A 19,962-nucleotide genomic window follows, 5' to 3' on the forward strand; every position below is an offset into this window, starting at 1 on the left:
CATCCTTCTTAATTCTGATTAAATTTCGATTGCTTCTTCACATAACAGTGTTTAAATTATAAAATTCTTTAAGGTCAATCAAGTTATAAATTTCGATTGCATCTTCACATAACAGTGTTTAAATTATAAATTTCTTTAAGGTCAATCAAGTTATAAATTTCGATTGCATCTTCACATAACAGTGTTCAAATTATGAAATTCTTGAGGTCAACCATGTTTTTTTAATATAATTAACTGTCGAGTCAATTCAATGAATCCAATCATCGAAAAGATATTGCGTTGAATGTACCAGTTCTTTGCCAGTAGGAATGTACATTGACATTTCCTATTGATACGTGAGATTGCGTGTTTGAAAATAGGCCGGAAAAACGCTTCCAATCAATCCAATAGATTTCTGAGCTCGGGAAATGTTCCGCTTCCTATTGATACGTTTAACAAACTCGATACAACCTTGCAAGCCAACCTTAACCGTTGGTCTGTTCGTTTATGGTCTTGTCTACTAACATACTTCGAGGATTGTTTACCAAACCTTGAAATGTCGAGTGCACCCACTGCTCTGCATCTTTGTTCTTGTGATTGAACTTCGTGATACTCATTTCATGTGGACGCAGCAATATAGTAGTAGTTAGCAGCAATATTTTCGGATGATTAGAATTTGTCTTACTCCTGTCATTTACACTGTGATACCCTTTCCAAAGATCCTGTGTCAAATTTGTGATACCCTTTCCAAAGATACCCTTTCCAGACATAATATTTGCGTTATTCCATCCATTTGGGTTGGAATGGGTAGATTTTTTTTAATGCGTTTCGAAATCCGCGTTTTGCTTTAATATCAGATTTACTGGACTAAGTGGCACTCATTTTGTATCGACTGAATTTCTTCGTGTTTTTCTTGTTTGTTGTGTGTTATTGTGAGTTTTTTGTGTTATTTACCTTTGAACCGAGGTTCTTGAAGTCCTCGCTCCATTATGACTGGACTAACTATAGTCATATCGTTCTTTTATTGATCTCAGTCGAAAGTTCAAAAACATATCACGTACTATGGCATTGAATGAAAGTTTTAATCTGTATTTCTCTGGCTGAATCTCTCTCTATATATGATCGTCTCGTTGAACGAATTTCTTTATTTTAAGTCATTTGTGTTATTTTATGTGTATGTATGTTATTTTATGCTCACTATTTTATGATATTTCAAGACAATTTCTTATATCTGACCAAAGTGTCTTTTATCTAATCGACGGAATTTCTCACATATCTCAAAAAGCCTATTGACTTGATAGGTAGTATTGCTGCAATCTAGACATAGTTAATTAGGCATGAAGACATTACGAACGTCTGACGTCGCGTGAAGGTGTCGGGGCTCTCACGTGAGCTGAGAAAGGCGCCGTGCGTGCGAGCGTCTGCATAGCGACGCAAGAACGTGTAGTAGCATCAATAACTTTCTTTTATCCCTCAGTGTGATATACTTATGTCACGTACATGTTTACATGATATACTTATATCACGTACATGTTTATATGATATACTTATATCAAGTACATGTTTATATGATATACTTATATCATGTACATGTTTACATGATATACTTATGTCACGTACATGTTTACATGATATACTTACATCACGTACATGTTTACATGATATACTTATATCACGTACATGTTTATATGATATACTTATATCAAGTACATGTTTATATGATATACTTATATCACGTACATGTTTACATGATATACTTATATCACGTACATGTTTAAATGATATACTTATATCACGTACATGTTTACATGATATACTTATATCACGTACATGTTTACATGATATACTTATATCACGTACATGTTTACATGATATACTTATATCACGTACATGTTTACATGATATACTTATATCACGTACATGTCTACATGATATACTTATATCACGTACATGTTTACATGATATACTTATATCACGTACATGTTTACATGATATACTTATATCACGTACATGTGTGCATGATATATTTATATCACGTTATACATGTTTATACGATATGCTTACAGCACGTACATGTTTAAATGATATATATATATATATTACGTACATGTGTATTGTTATTAATTCATTTCCGTGCTCGTAACGTGACATCATCGCACGGAGAGATTAACTTTGGGATATTTGTTGTCTTACATTCGTAAAGATAATGATAGGCGTTATATATGGCACCTTGCTATGGATCCCACACATAATGTGTGTCTTGGATGATGAATCGAATCATGAATCGCGGAGTTGCCCGCTCACATGGATTAATAATAGAATTAATAAAAAATTAATAGAATTTTTTATATATTTCAAGATGCCGTTGCAAGAAATACCTAAGTTTTACTTTCTTCTTTCAACACAATTATTAGAATAGTTATAATCAGTGATAGTTATAATGGCTTTCATGTGCCTCTAAGTGCCATTTCGTTTACGTTTCGTCTGACCCTGCGTCGCTAATTCATCCGTGACGTAACATGCGATGTTCATCGATATTCATGTCGTATTCCTTAGACTTCCAAGGCACGGTTCGACATTTGGATACGTGGACCAACACCAAACTACGCATGTTCTCTGATAAAATAAGAGATGTGTCGTAGTGCGTCTAGTCATGCGTGGCGTTAGAGTTGGGATTGTGTACGCCCACAATCGCTGTGTAGCTCATATACTGACCACGTATACCGCAGTCGTGGTTTGTTGAAAATCAAAGAAATAATGGGTAAAATGTTTCTAAAATGGGTCGAGTTGTTGCATGTGTGCAACAACTTAATGCGCGTAATATAGCGTATAAGTAATTAGCATAATGTAGTCCAGTATTCTGTGTTATGGATCTAATGATATTGAGATTGGTCAATTTGTCACATGGTTTGATCTCATAAATAATGTACGAGATGAAGACTATTAAGTGTAATCAGCGAATGTTCGAGACGTTGCACCGCTAAACGCGAAGCGTGACGCTGTATCTCTCACACTTTCGCCGACCATGTAGTGTGCTGACTAATCTGTCATGCGTGCGTATCTTTTTAGCGCATTTTCTCATTTATGAAAAAAAGGAGCTATTGTGCTCGTCATGTCCGTCCGAATGCCTATCCGTCTGTCTGTCCGTCTGTCTGTCCGTCGGTCTGTCCGTCTGTCTGTCCGTCCGTCTGTCCGTCTGTCTGTCCGTCCGTCTGTCCGTCCGTCTGTCCGTCCGTCTGTCCGTCCGTCCGTCCGTGACCTAAAGTTTTCGTCGACGAGAAAATGCGCTCTCTGTCACTCACTGCAGTGAGTACTGAGTTATATTTTTTATAGAAATACGTTCAGGTCCATTACAGCTATATTAAGGAGATGCGGCATTTGCATTAATGTTGATATTGAAGATTGATGGATTATTACCATTGAATGCCTATTACAATCATTGTCTCATCTGATTCGAAAATCTAAATCTCGTGTTGCGGAGCTAGAAGAAGATGTGAGGTTTATTATTCAAAATGTAGATTTAGAGTTTTTCCGAAGGCTTAGACCAATCATTTAAATTGTCTCATTGTAAAAATATTATCTGATATTTATTGTGTTTCTTTATTCAATAGCAATAAAGAATAAGCTCCAAATGGAAATTTGAAGGGAGAACCGCGTAGAACGAAACGATTCATATAGCCTGTAATTCGAACGTTGACGAAGTCTGTTGAAAATGAGTAACAATAATATAAACTTTGCTTAATTCAGAGTAATGGTACGTTGACAGTTCTCTTGATGAAAAGGCACATTACTCAAGAAAGATCTCCGCTGAATAAATGTTGTATTTAGTATGTAAATACAATCATGTCATTGTTCAAACAATAATCAACAGGCGCCTGAGCTTGCCTTATATGGCGACGCTGTGGAAGGTCAGAGGCAGCTGTTGCACCGTTACACTCCGACGTTTTCTAATTAACAGCAACAGGTGAATCACCAGCAGCCAAGGTGCCTTCATGACTCTAGCCTTCAGGATGCGTTCTTCATAATGAATGTTCTCCTAAGATGTCAAGTTAAAGTCAATATCGCTAGCTAACAGCATCCGCTGTGTTATTCGTGATAAGATAAACAACCTTAATTCATAGTTAATGACTATCAATAATTTTGGCTCTCTGATGCCTCCATCTTAAATCACTCTTCATAAAATTTTCGTGCCAGCATTTGAAATTAGATTGCCATCTTTGGTCAGGGTGGCCACTGGTCACTAATGTGCCTAAATCCTCTCTAGAAATATCGTTACTTACTGAATTTGGTAGTATCAGTAATTACTTGTTTACTATCGCGCTCAGATTAATTATTAGTGACTAAACCGAAGGCTTACCTCGTGTCCTTCGGTACACAAATGATCACCAGGGTAAGATACTATTTCCAATTTTACGAGTGATGGAAAGTGATGAGATGATCATAAGCCAAGGTTTCTTGTTCATGAAAGGTAAACATTTGAAACGATCGAAGTTAGGAAGAAGAAACAACTATTGGTGAACGTAGCTCCAGCTGGAACTGATAACTTACGACAGCGATGTTTTCCTTTCTGAAATTATCACTTATTTTACTAAATTCAACGCGAGTCTGGGCAGGGGAGTAGGTTTAGTCTAAAACTACGCGGTATATTGCTCATATATGGTGGGAATTAGTGGCCTGAATCTACGTACCCAGAGCTATGGAGACCCATATGCTATCCTTCTATTTATTCAGCATATCTGTAGCTGAGTTTTTATCTAAATATTATATGAGCGGTGATTTGGTGCGCTCAGAGCGCGTTTTGTCGTGCCCAGAACTGTGATGGTTGGGCACAGAGCTGCGTTTTGTCGTGCTCAGAGCCAAGTTTTAATTGTCGTTCCCAGAGCTGCATGCATTTTGTCGTGCCCAGAGCCGAGTTTTGTCGTTCCCAGAGCTGCAAGCATTTTGCCATGCCCAGAGCCGAGTTTTTTCGTGCCCAGGGGCCATACTTTCAAAACTGGCTAAATGAACGTAAGTACTTACGCTCCATTTTCTTGTCTATGATTGGTGGATTTTGCTTGAAAGGCCGTCAATGATTGGCTGATGGAATTACGATCTCTTAACTTTTTTTGAAAGTATAGGCCCAGAGCTGCGTTTTGTCGTGCCCAGAGCTGCGTTTTGTCGTGCCCAGAGCTGCGTTTTGTCGTGCCCAGAGCTGCGTTTTGTCGTGCCCAGAGCTAAGTTTTGTCGTGCCCATGCAGAGCTGGACGCCACGCACAAGGACTTCTCGACAACTCCAAGCGACCTTGTCGCTGGCATCTTCGTCCATTATTGCCGCCAGTTTGTTTTTCCGCCGTCGAATCTGAAGCCGCGCAGCCGTATTTGGTTGCCAGTGCATCTCATGCCATCGTGTGTATCAGCGAGTTAACCAAAAATCGTAGGATTGTTGAATGCAGTTTATCTTGTGGCAGAAGCATATTTCATTCTATCTTGGACTACTTACTTGTTTCCGATAACGCACAAAAAACCTATTTTCTCAGCTCTGTTTGCCCTGAACAAAATCGAATGCAGCGACATTGTTTTTCGATACTGATGAAAACTCACCTATTGTTCTTTTATGGTCTTGAATTAATTCGAAAGTGTGCTTGCTTATATCGAAAAACATCGTTATTATTGATAATTTTTTGTACATTATTCTTTAGCAAGTTTCTGCATCTCTTAATACGGCGCGAGTATTAGACACTTGTTTATCGGTCGAGTGATCTCATTTTATCTTTCATTACCTTCATAATTAAAGCCATAAATTAATACCAATTTTATCTAAACTTTATTATACTTAGCTTATTTGATTCGCTTAACATGAACATTTTTGTACTTGATTGGCTGGTTGTTAATAAAAAGAATGAATTGTTGGGTATTTTTTTCGTTCATTTCCCACATTTATCCGTTTTTCTACAAATAAAGAGAAAGAAACAGCAACCACGATTTGTGACGATTATTGACGTGAAAAACATGAAACAAAGTAGATGACATGCTTCTACACAGACGCTACATAGAAATGCATATCATTTTGAATTAATTTATTGCAAGAATTGTATATTAGACTAATTGCAAATGGCCAATTGTTGTGGCCGTGACGTGGTCGCCGAGTTTGTGGCGAATCCCGCGTAGTTCGTGACAACGCTGAACTGCGTGCTAAATTTCGCTATGATGTCAGCATTTAATCACTGCCCTTTTGTTAAAGGCCTTATCGAGGATCATTGAGAGATCCTTCTCTAGCTCCCCAAGGTCGTATTCTGGCTTTTGTGTCCTATTATGATACGTTCTCTGGAGGTCCTGTATTACCGAAGCTTGGTTCCCATATCCCATGACTGGCAGGTTGTCGCACGCATCCTGTTAAAGTTTCCTCTAAAATGTTTAAAGAATCGAATTCGTTTTGGTGTTCCTCTCAAAAACTCGATTGTGTTCTTCTAAAAAATTATAAATGGCGAATTTGTTGCTATTATCCATCCGAAATTTGAAACATAACTGGAATTATTGAAGTTAGCTTCTTACCTATGTCCAGTGACCGCAAGTATCCTTAATACTTCAATAAAATGAGAAATAGTAAATGATCAAATTCGCCTCTAAGGCCTTCACAATTTTACGAAGGTATGGTTCTTAATGCAGTGACTAGCAGGTTTAATCATTCAAGATTTCTGGGACACCCGAGCAATAGTTCGTTGAAGGAGTTCATTTACCCTGCATTTTCAAAACCTCCCGAAACATCCCAAGCGTCTTTTATAATTTGATGTTTCTGTCATTCTCGTCATTTTTAATTTTTTTAATCTTCGTGTATACGCAATTAAACACATATTTGTTACTGATTCTTGATTCTTCCGACGTGCATGTAAATTTTTTAATTTTGAATGTCTAATTTCTAAAAAAAAATATTGCTGGTCTTGTGTCATAGCCATAACATAACATAGTGATCTCGGCGCTGAAGTGTATAGGCCTGATGTGGCCTGTCGCCGATTCTTTTCCTTTTCGTGCCTTGTTCACAGAAGATTTCAAATCGTGTCATTTGACCGGATCTTTTCATGACTGACGATAGTTTGAAGTAGCTACTTCAAAGTTTGTTTTGTTTGTGTTTGACTTTGCGATAGTTTGAAGTAGCTACTGACTTCCAAATCTGAACATGTATTTTTCCATAGCTATATGCATTCCATAGCCATGCATTTTTACATAATAAAAAATGATTTCTTGCTTTTTCTCATTCAAATCACCTAATTTTTATTGAAATTACCCAACGTCTCGCAGATAATTCCCAGCCCAGCCTACGCGCTCACGAAAACCAACCCACAAACATTTTAAGTTATTCTCGAATTTCACGAAAAAAAACGCGCTTGCTTTTGCCGTCGACGCTCATCACTGTACGTACGCAGTTTATTGTTGGCGTCCAAATAAGCTCATTTCCTCATTTCTTGAGATGCTCGCAGATGCCTTAAGATTTTTCAATATACACAGGAACACCTTGCGTTGTGAAAAGCATGTGGGGGGAAATTATATTTATAAATATTTTTTAAATAGTTAATGATAGATATCTTTGGTATTTCTTTTCTTTATTTTCATTTACCTCTATTATTATTTTGGGCTACTCATTAATTTTTAAGGCTTCATCGATGACTTCGTTCTGGTGTCATCGTTAAGTCATTTGACTGGCCGCAAATTACATCGTGTTTCCGGCTTGCGAGTTAAGCGCATTCTTGTACGCTTGTGTTTGTATATATTTTACTTGCGCGCCTCGGGGCGTAGACGAGAATGCGTATACATGAGTCGTTCGGCGCTTTGCTGACTCAACTGTTGACTCAACTGATGACTCAACTGATGACTCAACTGTTGACTCAACTGCTGACTCAACTGTTGACTCAACTGCTGACTCAACTGTTGACTCAACTGCTGACTCAACTGATGACTCAACTGTTGACTCAACTGTTGACTAAACTGTTGACTCAACTGCTGACTCAACTGCTGACTCAACTGCTGACTCAACTGCTGACTCAACTGCTGTCTCAACTGCTGACTCAACTGCTGACTCAACTGTTGACTCAACTGTTGACTCAAAATCTCAAACAATAGAAATTCAATGGACTGTTATTCTAATGTTTAACATGTAACTGCCCTAGATGTATACTAGGAAATCTTAATACGGTGATGAAAGCCTAATAAATCCATTAAAATAATATTGGCGAATAGACTTACAAGTAATTAATTTTTGTATGTTCTGAATACTGTTTTCGAGAATACGTTCTGAAATTTTCTGTAAACTGAACTTGTGTCGCTGACCGAATGTAATTTTATAAGCGTTGCATTGTAAATTTGTCCAGAATATATTCTTGTGTTAAACAAAACAGCTTCATGAGTGTGCACACAATGTTAAATATTGAAACGTCCTTCCGTGTGGGAGCATGAACTTATTTTTTGATCATTTAAAAAAAGTCAAGAGAAACATCTGAATTTTTTTTGAACAATAAAATTGATCCCTACATGCATTCTCCATTCGTTGGTGCAATTTCAACTAACAGCGACCAACCAAATTGTTCCAACACCAACGTTTAGCCCAACTCTAAACTCAACTTCGCGAAAAATAGTGCCTCCCCTTCACCAGCATTTCCCGATGTCACGAAGATAGTGCCTCCCTTCACCAGCATTTCCCGATGTCACGAAGATACTACCTCCCTTCACCAACTTCTTCCGATATTGCACTATTCGAAAGCGCAAAGCAAAGGCAGGGAATGCAACAACATCTGCAATTATAACATCAGTGGAATCAGTGGATAATCTTACTTTATTAATTAACTTTTCCTCAGCATTATTAGGTCCTGATTTTATTGATCAGTGCAAAACTAGGAAAAGAGACAACAGGAGTTAAAATCGTTGTAAATTACACTTACGCAGTATCATTAAATACAGCAAGAGCATTACAGCCAGCAGTAAAAAAACGCAGTAAATACAACAAGAAATACAGTAAATAAAATACAGTAAATAAAAATACAGTTAATAAAAAGCAGTAAACACGGCAAGAAATATAGTAAAGTAAGTAAAAAGCAGTTAATGCTGTAAATAAAATACAGTAAATAAAAATACCGTAAATAAAAGCAGTAAATACAGCAAGAAATACAGTAAATAAAAATACAGTTAATAAAAAGAGTGAATACAGCAAGAATTAAAGTAAATAAAATACACTAAATAAAAAGCAGTAAATACAGCAAGATCATTACAGCCAGCAGTAAAAAACATCAGCAGCAGCTATCAGCAGCAGCACGCACTACATTGCGTAGGTAGGATGACCACAAACCAAGGCCGGCGTAATATTGTGGCGTTAGGAAGGCTGAGGCTCTTGCGGCTACTTTATTCTGCAAGACCTGTGCGCATGCATGCGAGACGCATGAGCTTCCCTCCTAAAAACTCTTCACTGAATATTCTCTGGCAAACCATCGACTCTTCTTGGCCATTTTCACTGCACGGAAATGTCTTAGCCAAAGGACGTCGTTTGGTACAATGGCTATTAAATAGCCATTGTACCGAATGACGCTCTCGTAGAAATTAATTTCGAGGAGAACATTACGGCAAATCTCGCTCATTTTATTTGCCGTCAATAACACACTTGCAACTCAGTGAATATTTTTATCACAACCGACAATGATTAACGCTCTTCGATGACACGTTATTGACCACTAGATGGCCGGTGACCTGCCATTGATACTGTGGTATTCATTTCAGCTTTGGTTATATAACAAAAGCAAATTATGATATATTGGTTAAAGTTATTGGCTAATAGTTAGACACTATCTAATATTTTCTCCTAGTATCGTTATTTATTTTCATTGAAAGTTGATACATGTAAACAAATCTTCGCCGAGCTGGCCCGTCATGTTTGTTCCGCCCATTATATTCATTGAAAGTTGATACATGTAAACAAATCTTCGCCGAGGTCGCCCGTCATGTTTGTTCCGCCCATTATCCCGTATTATTTAAGTTTGTTTAGCTTATTATTCTGTATTATATTCTCTTTGTGCCATTCATTATCTCGTATTATTTTCTATTTGTTCCACCCTTTATCCCGTATTATTTTCTCTTTGTGTCACCCATTATCCCGTATTATTTTCTCATTGTGTCACCCATTATCCCGTATTATTTTCTCATTGTGTCACCCATTATCCCGTATTTTCTCTTTCTACTGCCCATTACCTGATTTTATTTTCTGATTGTGCCGCCGATTATCCCGCGTTATTTTCTCTATGTGCCGCCCATTATCCCGTATATTGTTCTCTTTTTGCCGTCTAATATCCCGTATTATTTTCTCTTTGTGTCGCCAATTAAGTGCTGTTGTGGTTCACGCATTCCGTGCACGGTCGCGATGAGGGCCAAGAATGACCTACGATTAATTAGGTGCAAATAACAAGGCGTCAAAAATGCGACTTGTTCCTTGACTTTGCTTTGACCAGACCCCTAGTTTAAGTCGCCATGCTTAACTATTTCTATTCGATTGCGACTTATTGCTAGATTTTGCTTGACCTTTGCTCTCAGCAAATTTACCATCTATGCTTATTAGATCGATGTAATTTTATACTATTTTCAATAAGGCTTGTTTGCTATTGAAATAGTAATTAATGTAGATTTGTCTCGCAAAAATGTTATCTGACGAAGGTTTTTTTACATCATTTTAAGATATTGCAAATTACTCTCAAGCGGTGCCAGTTCTTGTTCATTAAAAATATCTATTCTAAAACTAACTTTAATTTATATGAATAATTGATTCAGGAATAGCATCCGGCCTTGTACTCCGTTGTCCGGGAACGCGACAAACTGCGGACAATTCAGCGTCAAAATGCTTCAGCGTTCCTGAGTAATTCGCTGGCATCTCAGTCTTGAAGGACGCTCGTTATTTCTTGTGGCACAAAAACATTGTTATTATTACTGTATTTTTTAGTCTAAACCGCTACTTTTGCGTTCTCATAAAACGAGTTGCATCTGAATGATGGCCGATGACATTATGCTAGGCACACATGTTTCTATGTATTATACATTTTTAATACGCAATTGCACTTGCATTCATCTTTTTTTGCCCGACGATATACCTTCATCGCAACTCTAAGAATTTCAAACAAGAATTTCGCTAACGTAAATCTGCTAATATAGGATTTCCTAAATTTAATCGAATATCTGTATAAAATATATAACTTGATAACTGGCATACCTGCGCATTCGATGTGATCTGAATGTGATATTTCGAATTACTTCCCAATAATTACCCAACTATTTGTCTGGCTCGTCAGCGCATGATATTTTGGGCATCATTTATACCAGTCTTCTTATATTGTATTATTAAAAAAAAACAAGTTCTTCAGTTGCAATAGCTCGGTTATTACTGGGTTTGGTGTTGCATAAATCTAAAGAACTCCGTCGAATTATTTTAATTTTGCATGAGCGAAATAGTTTTGAAGCTATAACTATTGCGATCTTCTAATTTTTGAGGCCTAATAATGGATTATAGCGTCGATGCTACTGCTAATATCTGGTAAATTTTATAAATTTTATCATACTGAGAATAAACTATTTTTTGTTACCTACTGTCATCAGTGTCATGTTACTTGCCCGTTTCTTGACCATATCTTTTTCTGCATAATTTTTTACACTCTTTAGCTTCATGTTTTTTTTTTAATTTAACTGCCATGTCAACTATATCCTTTAGGACCAGCTAGTATTTTTTCATGCCGCTGAGTTCCCATTTGCATTTCATGCCGCCGAGTTCAATAATTTTTAATCATAAAAGAACTTTTTTAACATGAATTTGAATCGTGTAATGTTCCTGCAATTTAACTTCTGATAATTGTTGTTGTGAAAATGTATGGCCATTGTATCACTTCCGCTGCGCGTGACATTGTCGTCCCGTTCCTGTTACTACCAAATAACAATCCACGGCCCGCCTCTCGTGACGATACTTTTTTGAAGTTTCTCATAAAAGCTTCCATTTTCTAAGATGGAGTCCTCGTTTTCTATGAGAGTTCTCTAACTTTCGTTTTCTGTTGGTTCGCCTGCACCCTCGCCGACCGTCGACTGCCGAGTCATTGCAACGACGACTTTCGCCATTCAGTCATTCAATTCGCAGTGACCGCCTTTTCGCTGAATTCTTTCTCACGTTAATTCCATTCAATATTTCTTGTCTGGCGCCAGCCACGTTTTGTCTGGCTGCTGGCTACGCAAAATGCAGGCGAACGTAAACTTGATTTTATTAAGCAGGAAGACGTTTGCACATTGCTCCCCAAATTTTAAAATTTATATCTTTTCCAGATGAAAACTGTGGCTCAATAAACTCCTTTGTTGATATCATTTTATGAATGTGTAATTTTTCCGAATAAAAAAAATTAAATCTGCCAATTCTAACGTCTAGTCAACCTGAAAAAATATCATCTGATAATTTTCAATTCATGTACTATACATTATTATTAGTTATACTATTAGCCTGTTCAACGATACCTAAACTATTAGCCTGTTCAACGATACATAAACATTAGCCTGTTCAACGATACCTAAACTATTAGCCTGTTAAACGATTGCTAAACTANAGCCTGTTCAACGATTCCTAAACTGTTAGCCTCTTCAACGATACCTAAACTATTAGCCTATTCAACGATACCTAAACTATTAACCTGTTCAACGATTCCTAAACTGTTAGCCTCTTCAACGATACCTAAACTATTAATCTCTTCAAAAACTTGAAGCACCCACACAATTTGCGATGGCGGTGATAACTTTGGAGCATCCAGCTTGTTCCCCCTCCCACAAATGTGCTGGACTAGCGGGCCTGTTCCAGGTCTTTGGGATCAGTGACCGGGCGTTTCAAATATATTTTTAATACTTTGTGCTGGCGCTATTCATCTCTATTTATGGTAAGAATACCAATGAATGCACAAAAGATACTTCTAAACTCTGCTGCGTAGAGCTATAATGGCCGTATTGAATCGCTTAGCAAAATTTATGAGCGAGGAATTTTATTGTGAAAAGTTAAACCATTTCAGGCATTACTGCCTACTTCTTTCAAGCTTACACATGAATAGCTTTTTAATGAGTGATCAATTTCAGTTTTGAATTAATAGTTAAGTTCTGTACCATAAAAACACTTCAATCCATTTCCAACCGCGGTATGAATAACAAGCTGGCGAGCAATGCGCGGAATAATTTTTTTTGTTCAGTGAAGGTTTAGCGTCTATTGCTTGCCTGGTACCGACAGGAAATAACTTGGGTAGGATTATCATTATGCAAAACCTCACTTCTTTTGTCTGTTGAGGGTCAAAGTTGATTTCATTGACGCAACAACGGTGCTGATGCCCTCCAAATCTCGGGTAGAGGTTACAGTCTGACGACATTCCACTCATGCCCAGGCTGTTGTGCGCATCCGGCGTGGCAGCAAAAGTGACTGCGGCCGGGCAGGCGTAGAATGGATCTCGGTCGGCGATCTCGCCAGACATGCCGTCGCCGGGCTCCGCTTGCGCTTTCTTAGGATAATCTGTGACTCTATATAATTGTGAACTTTTAACAAATCATATTTGCTCTTTTGTTTCAGCACTTAATAACAACTTTAAATTAGTTTAACGGGACGAAATATATCATTATTAATAAAAAATGAACACATTTTCTTAACAGACAGCGTGGCGGCGATGGTGAACATAGTGCCGACTACAAAACCATTGCGTGTATCGTTCAAGAACCGCGTAAAGCGGTTTCACTACATGATTTCAACATAACAAATCATGTCTTCAACTCGTGTTAAACATTAGGCTGGAAGATTTATTGCTGTTTTAGGGTAAATAACAGAGCCGCTTTAACGTGCACTCTATTTTTCTCGCAGAAAATGAAGGGACTCATGAGGAAACGCTCCACAACTGCAGCTCGGTTGCAGCGCGCTTTCAGCGCCAAGGGACTCCGAGGTCAAATCAGCGACTCGCCTAACAACAACAACAACAACAACAATGCTTCCAACAATGACATCAACTATGGCATTAACAATAGTAGTGTGAACAGCAGCATCAACAATGGCTATCCCGATGCAGCCACTGACGCCTTGTCCCCTCACAGCAACACATCGGGGCACCTGAGCAACATGTCGCCTCACAACAACATATCAGGACACCACAACAACATGTCACCACATAACAACACATCAGGGCACCACACAAACATGTCACCACACAACAATACATCAAGGCACCACAACAACGGCAGTCTCTACCACAACGACTGCAGCAACTCTTCTGTCTCGATGCCTCGGCCCAAACGTCACTTCATTATGGAAACTCCTGTCCAGTTTACTACCGTGAGTAAAATTCCCTCGATTTTTTGTTACTGACTATTTCTGTGTCTGCTGCAACAGTGAAACATGTGTGAATATTTCTCTCTTTGTGAACCTTTTCTTAAATAAAAAAAAAACAGGCTCAATTTCCTAAGTAATTATAACCATTCTCATCTCTGACCTGCTTTATCTTTAGAATCTTTTACATTCTAAGCGAGCGCCTTGTACTCCATTTTTTCCTAGTGTGTCGTATTGGTTCCGTTTTACGTTGTAAAACACCAAAGATTCCGTTGGAGCTGAAGCGACTTTACATTTTGGCGCTATCTCAAAACTGTATCGCCAACTCGACTTGAAGTATGAGCTTCGACGCGTGTGCCGCAATATATCCTGCTGAGCTCAAAAGGAACCTTCCATGAAATAAGTTAACTTGAAAATAAGTATTCTGATCTTCAAACAATAAAAGTCCTTGGAGTAACTGCATATCTCATATTCTTTCGTCCTTCTAACTCTCCAAATCATTGGCATAATTGACCTTAATTTCCAGAATTTGTTTGTTCTCCTTTAGACCCACTCACGTGTTTTCATGTTAGTCTGTGATCCGTCGCGTTAGGTTGGTTCTCCTGAACCGGAGCTTCGTATCTCCCATGGGATCAATTAATCCGCAGTCATTTGATATTTTTCGTCGGATTACGCGTTATTTGATCCGCCTTAAAATCAACAGAAGATCGGCGTACTGATCCTTGCCTTTGACTAAAAAAATACGTCCCGAGAACATTTTGTTGTCGGTCAGCGTCGAATCACGTTTCGTTCTATAAATAACCTTGAACACTGAATTTTTGGGTTGCATTTCTTAATGAAATGAGTGCGGTTTTATAATTTGAAGAAAAATCTGTCATTATGAGCTTTTGTCATCCATTAGTGCTAGTTTATATTCATTCCTTAAATATGAATAACTTGGGAATTGAGAGAATCGTATATAATTATTCAGTAAATGGCGACGAAATTACCTCTTTTTACGTACTCAGTTAACATAATAAAACATAGTAGTATCTCAACATAGTTGATTATAACATTATTAATAAAACATGAATTTATGATTAGCTCTAAATATGTCAGTCACGTTGAACCATTTGATCCTGCATATGAAAACTCAAACTAATCCATGTTAGGTTTTCTTCGTTATTACAATGTGACAGATTCTACACATGTTTCAGTAACATTTTACCTGGTACCTCGTCAGATTTTTTTTTTGCATTTCATCTTCCTTAAACAATGCCTGTTTTTTTCCCTGTTAATTGCCTTAAAGCAGAGGCTTTTCTACCGCAGTTTTTTTCCCCAACACAAGCTTATTTCATTTTTTTTTATTTATTGCCTACACACTAAAGTCTATTTATTTAATGCTTTAACGCTAACGGTTGTATTTTTGTCTGTGGGTTATTTTAATGCTAACACTTGTTTTTTTTCAGTCTGAAATGTCACTGGAAAAATCAATTTTTCAGTTTATTAGGGGATTGTTATAGCAGTAATATTTTATTGACCACGTATTAAGGGAGTTTATTCTCATTTCGTGTGAAAGTTTCATCATCACAAAAAGCGTTTTTTCATTCGGTTATCTTCTGAACTTCAGGATTTATATTATATTTAGTTTTTTGTTTCTTTTCTTTTGGTTTTCATTTTCACTTGCTCTTTCGATCGAAGAAGCCGGTTTAGCCGATGTACCTTCTTTATTTATCGTAGCTGCGGTCGGGGTTCATAGTTGATCGTCGGCGTCGATGTATACCGTGGAGCTGAGCGATGCTGCTGTCGATACCTGGACACGCTACACAGGCGCTCGCTTGTGTATCGCTGGACCACACAGGATTTGAGTCTTGGCCCTGAGTTGGGTATTCATGAAAATTATGTGGAGTTGAAGCTGGTGAAAAGCATTGAAGTTATGTCAGAAGAAAAATGTGGGCAGTAAAAAATACAGAATTGTATGCGAAAAAATTTAGAATTGGTCCTTAAATAATTATTTCCATAGTTAATTCATCGCAATTTGAATTTTTTCTCGTCCTATTGAATTTACGGCAAACCTCGAAAATATCTATCCCACAATCTGGTTACTTGAAAAGCTACTAATGAAAGTAATGATGAAATTCCATGATCAATGGTGATACTGGTGGCAAATAATTCACGTTAAATCCGCTTCCAGCTCGCATTAAAGGTTTTGTATCCTACAATGTTCCAGAAATGAACTAATTCATGAAAAAGTGCATTAAATTTTTGCATCCACATTTGTGAGTAGATTTGGTTCAAAATGTATTTAATGCAAAGCTCAGACAGAATTTCACTGACTAATTTCATTAAGTATTCAGCTCCTATTTTACGATTTCTACGTTCAAGTTGCAGGTATTTACGTTTTCCCAATAGAACACCTTCAGAACCTCGTACATCAATCCCTTCATCAGCCCGCTTTGTATCAAGTTTGTGTCTAGCAGACTTTGATATCCAAGAAAGATCAATCCGAAGCCGCCTGTGATGGCCGTAATCTCGCGGCAGGAACAAGTTCTCTTTCAGTGCCTTATTTGAAACGCTGCTTCCCCAGCCTTTCATATATACGCGCTGCTCGAATCCCCTTCGATTGTACCAGCTTAATTTTTTTCATCCTATGGGTGATTTTTTAATGGGTTGATGCATTTAGTTACTGAAATTTTTCGCAAATAAAATACCGGGTCCAAAGTTTGGTGTAAGCGGAATTCTCGCGGTGCAGATGAAGCCTAAAATGAACATGAAACACTTTCCAACATGTGCACTATATATTTTGTTCGTGAATCTTCGAATCAACATTAAATCAAAATTATATACATTTTTTATCTTCTTATATACTCAAGCAAAATTGTAACTCTCATCTCTCAGTTTATTTCTTTAAAAAGACTTTCAACGGGTAGAATATATTATTTCTCTAAAGTTTTCAATTCAGCTGAGAGCGCGTTCACTGACGGGTCATTTCTAAGGTGCTTCTCTCGATCCTTTCATGCTGATATTTTCATACGATACTCGTTCGCCCCCGCAATTTGTCGGTGCTGTTTTTTTAGGTAAGTCACCGCCCGAGGGCGTACGAAATGATCCAGCGGGCGCTGGCCCTAGCTTATACATGACACAGCTGCCGCTTATTTAACCCCGACAGAGAAAGCCAGGATGGGTCTTCACGGCAGAGCATATAATTTGCGATTTTGAAAAGCACGATCGCTTGTAGTGCGGGAAACTACAATCGCCGTGTGCGTCGTCGGATCGATGTAAAAAGCCCATGCCCATGAATTGCTAGATCGATGTGTATAGAACTCTAGCCATAGGTCGCTAGATCGATTTGTTGAACCCATACTCGTGGATTGCTAGATCGAGGTGTGGAGCCCATATTCATGGATAGCTAGATCGCGATGTGGAGCTCATTCTGATGGATCGCTAGATCATGGTTAATAGCACCTGCCCGTGGATCGCCATATAGAGTTGCAAAATCTACACTCATGGATGGCTAGATCACGGTGTTGAGCTCATACTCATGGATTGCTAGATTTTTGTGTAAAGTAAAAGCGTAAGGCTTGGTCATCGAGGTTTTACTATATGCATGGGATGTCGATGCCCAGTGCAAATTTATAGTCTGATGTGGTTCTATCATGTACGTCTCTCCTCTGGTATGGGTACACAGTTATTATGGCCTCGAAACGTTGAACAAACAGTACGTGCATCACTAAATCAAGGTATATTTTATACTGATTAATGACGAACGTGCATTGTTGGATCGAGGTGCAAACTTTCGTCCTGTTACGGCTTAGAATACACTTGCCGTTAAATTGAGATTGTGGCACTGCATTCAGATGTAACTTTAGTTTGTCCAATTACACACACATCGACGAATTATAAGATCGATATGTGCTTGGAATTGAACGAACCCAGTTTTATTGTTCTAAGATTTATAGATTTCGCCGATTTATAGAATCGGTTAGGTTAGGTTAGCCATTGAACGTACGAATATCGAACGTCTCCGATTAACATGTGATTGTTCGAAAGTTTCTCACGCTTCTCACGAAACGGTCATGCTTCGGTCAACTTCGATAAAGATCATTCGTAGATTTTTGATGGGCGATCGTCAGTGCAGCGCCGACAACCAACAAATATCACATAATTTCACCAGGGTACATGCCCGATCGACATGTCATCTGGCATTGAACTTTTGGCCTTGACTGTATCCTTTCTAATTTTAAATTTGCTAAGCCGTGAAACATAAATCTTCTTAGATGTCTGGGGAGATTTGATTCAACTCGATCGTTCTTTGCCGCGGTCGAATAACAAATTGACCTTACACCTTGCCGTCATGATTATTAGAGAATTTGTTTGCAATAGTTCGATTTGACAATATTAACGTTCTGAAAAGTAAAAAATTTGAACTTTTCAAAATTAAAAAAATTATTCGGGTACCAAATTGCGATGCTGGGCGAATTTTGTTGAATATGGGAAAGGGATTCGTGAGCCGATGTGATGGAATAGTCCAGCTGAATATAGGAAGAACCTGAAAGATGTTCCTTATTTCAATTACCAGTCGTTTGATTCTCTTAGAATATAGTAAGATGATTTTTTTATATTTCGCCGGATATACTCACGGGTACTCAAGTTTTATCTCACGTACTGATTTTCTGGAAATTCATGACTGTCTAAAGAATGATAAATTTCCATTAAGCTAGGGCTAGAGACTGGACTGAGCTATTCCATTTGTGCTTCGCTCTGAGGCGCATCATTTTTTTTTGTGCCGCGTTGTGTGTTTGTTTTTGAAAATTTTCCAGCTGGAAAATCTTTGTTTTGTGATCTAGGCATATTTTCGGGATTTTTTTTCCTGCCTTTTGACCATTGGGTCGACCTCCACGGTCAGTTACTCCTGCCTATGCCACCAAAATGTCGCCTATGCTTTGTTGGAGTCTCTGATAATAATAATTTGTACACAAATCCCTTCAAATTGTGGAGCCTTAAGCTCTTGTATTAAATATTTCATAACTTGGAAATTTGAGGTTCGAGCATTTCGTGTCTTAAGTTTCGTATATCTTAAATATCTCGTTCTAATGTTTTACTAGCCTATTAGCGTCATAAGTTTTAATTAAAACTGCTTGCTATAGAAACACGTTTGTTGAATGATAAATTCTATGTGAATTAAATTTTTTACAATCGGTGCAATTTATAATTTTTCTGAATCAAATTACGACGTATCAGATTATTTCTGCCAGTACAGAATGCAACGATTATTTTATGCAAAAATCTGATTATTTCTAATTTGTAAAAAGCTAATTTCGGGTCTAAACGAATGGGTACTATGAACATGCGGTTATTAATTTTCTTTTTATTCGTGCTTTATTTTAATTACGTACAAGCGAAAAAAAAAAAACACTCAAGTATACATAAAGGCATCTCTGGCAACATATTTTTGAACGATTTTTATTGAAAATTTTGAAATAGACAATATCTATTTGTATATTGTCATTTGACCCGCCTCTACATTTATTCGTTTCATCTGTTTAAGGTTATTACTTTCATTAGATATATGGTTATTCGTTTTCTCTATATGGTCGTTCATTTCATCTCTACATGGTCATTCATTTCATCTCTATATGGTCATTCATTCGTGCATGGGTTCATAGGTGCTATGCCAC

At 37.7% G+C, this 19,962-nt stretch overlaps 1 protein-coding gene across 1 annotated transcript in view; it reads left to right on the top strand.

Annotated features, from left to right (window-relative positions):
- Positions 1-13,849: 13,849 nt before the first annotated feature.
- LOC108671514 overlaps positions 13,850-19,962 on the top strand; it is a 34,905-nt gene continuing 28,792 nt past the window's right edge. The window contains exon 1 of the mRNA XM_018159067.2: positions 13,850-14,311. Within this exon, the coding sequence (XP_018014556.1) occupies positions 13,850-14,311 (462 nt within the window). The remainder of the gene's footprint in view (positions 14,312-19,962) is intronic.

Source organism: Hyalella azteca, unplaced genomic scaffold, assembly GCF_000764305.2.
Source record: "Hyalella azteca isolate HAZT.00-mixed unplaced genomic scaffold, Hazt_2.0.2 contig9922, whole genome shotgun sequence".
NCBI classification, from domain to species: Eukaryota; Metazoa; Arthropoda; class Malacostraca; order Amphipoda; family Hyalellidae; genus Hyalella; species Hyalella azteca.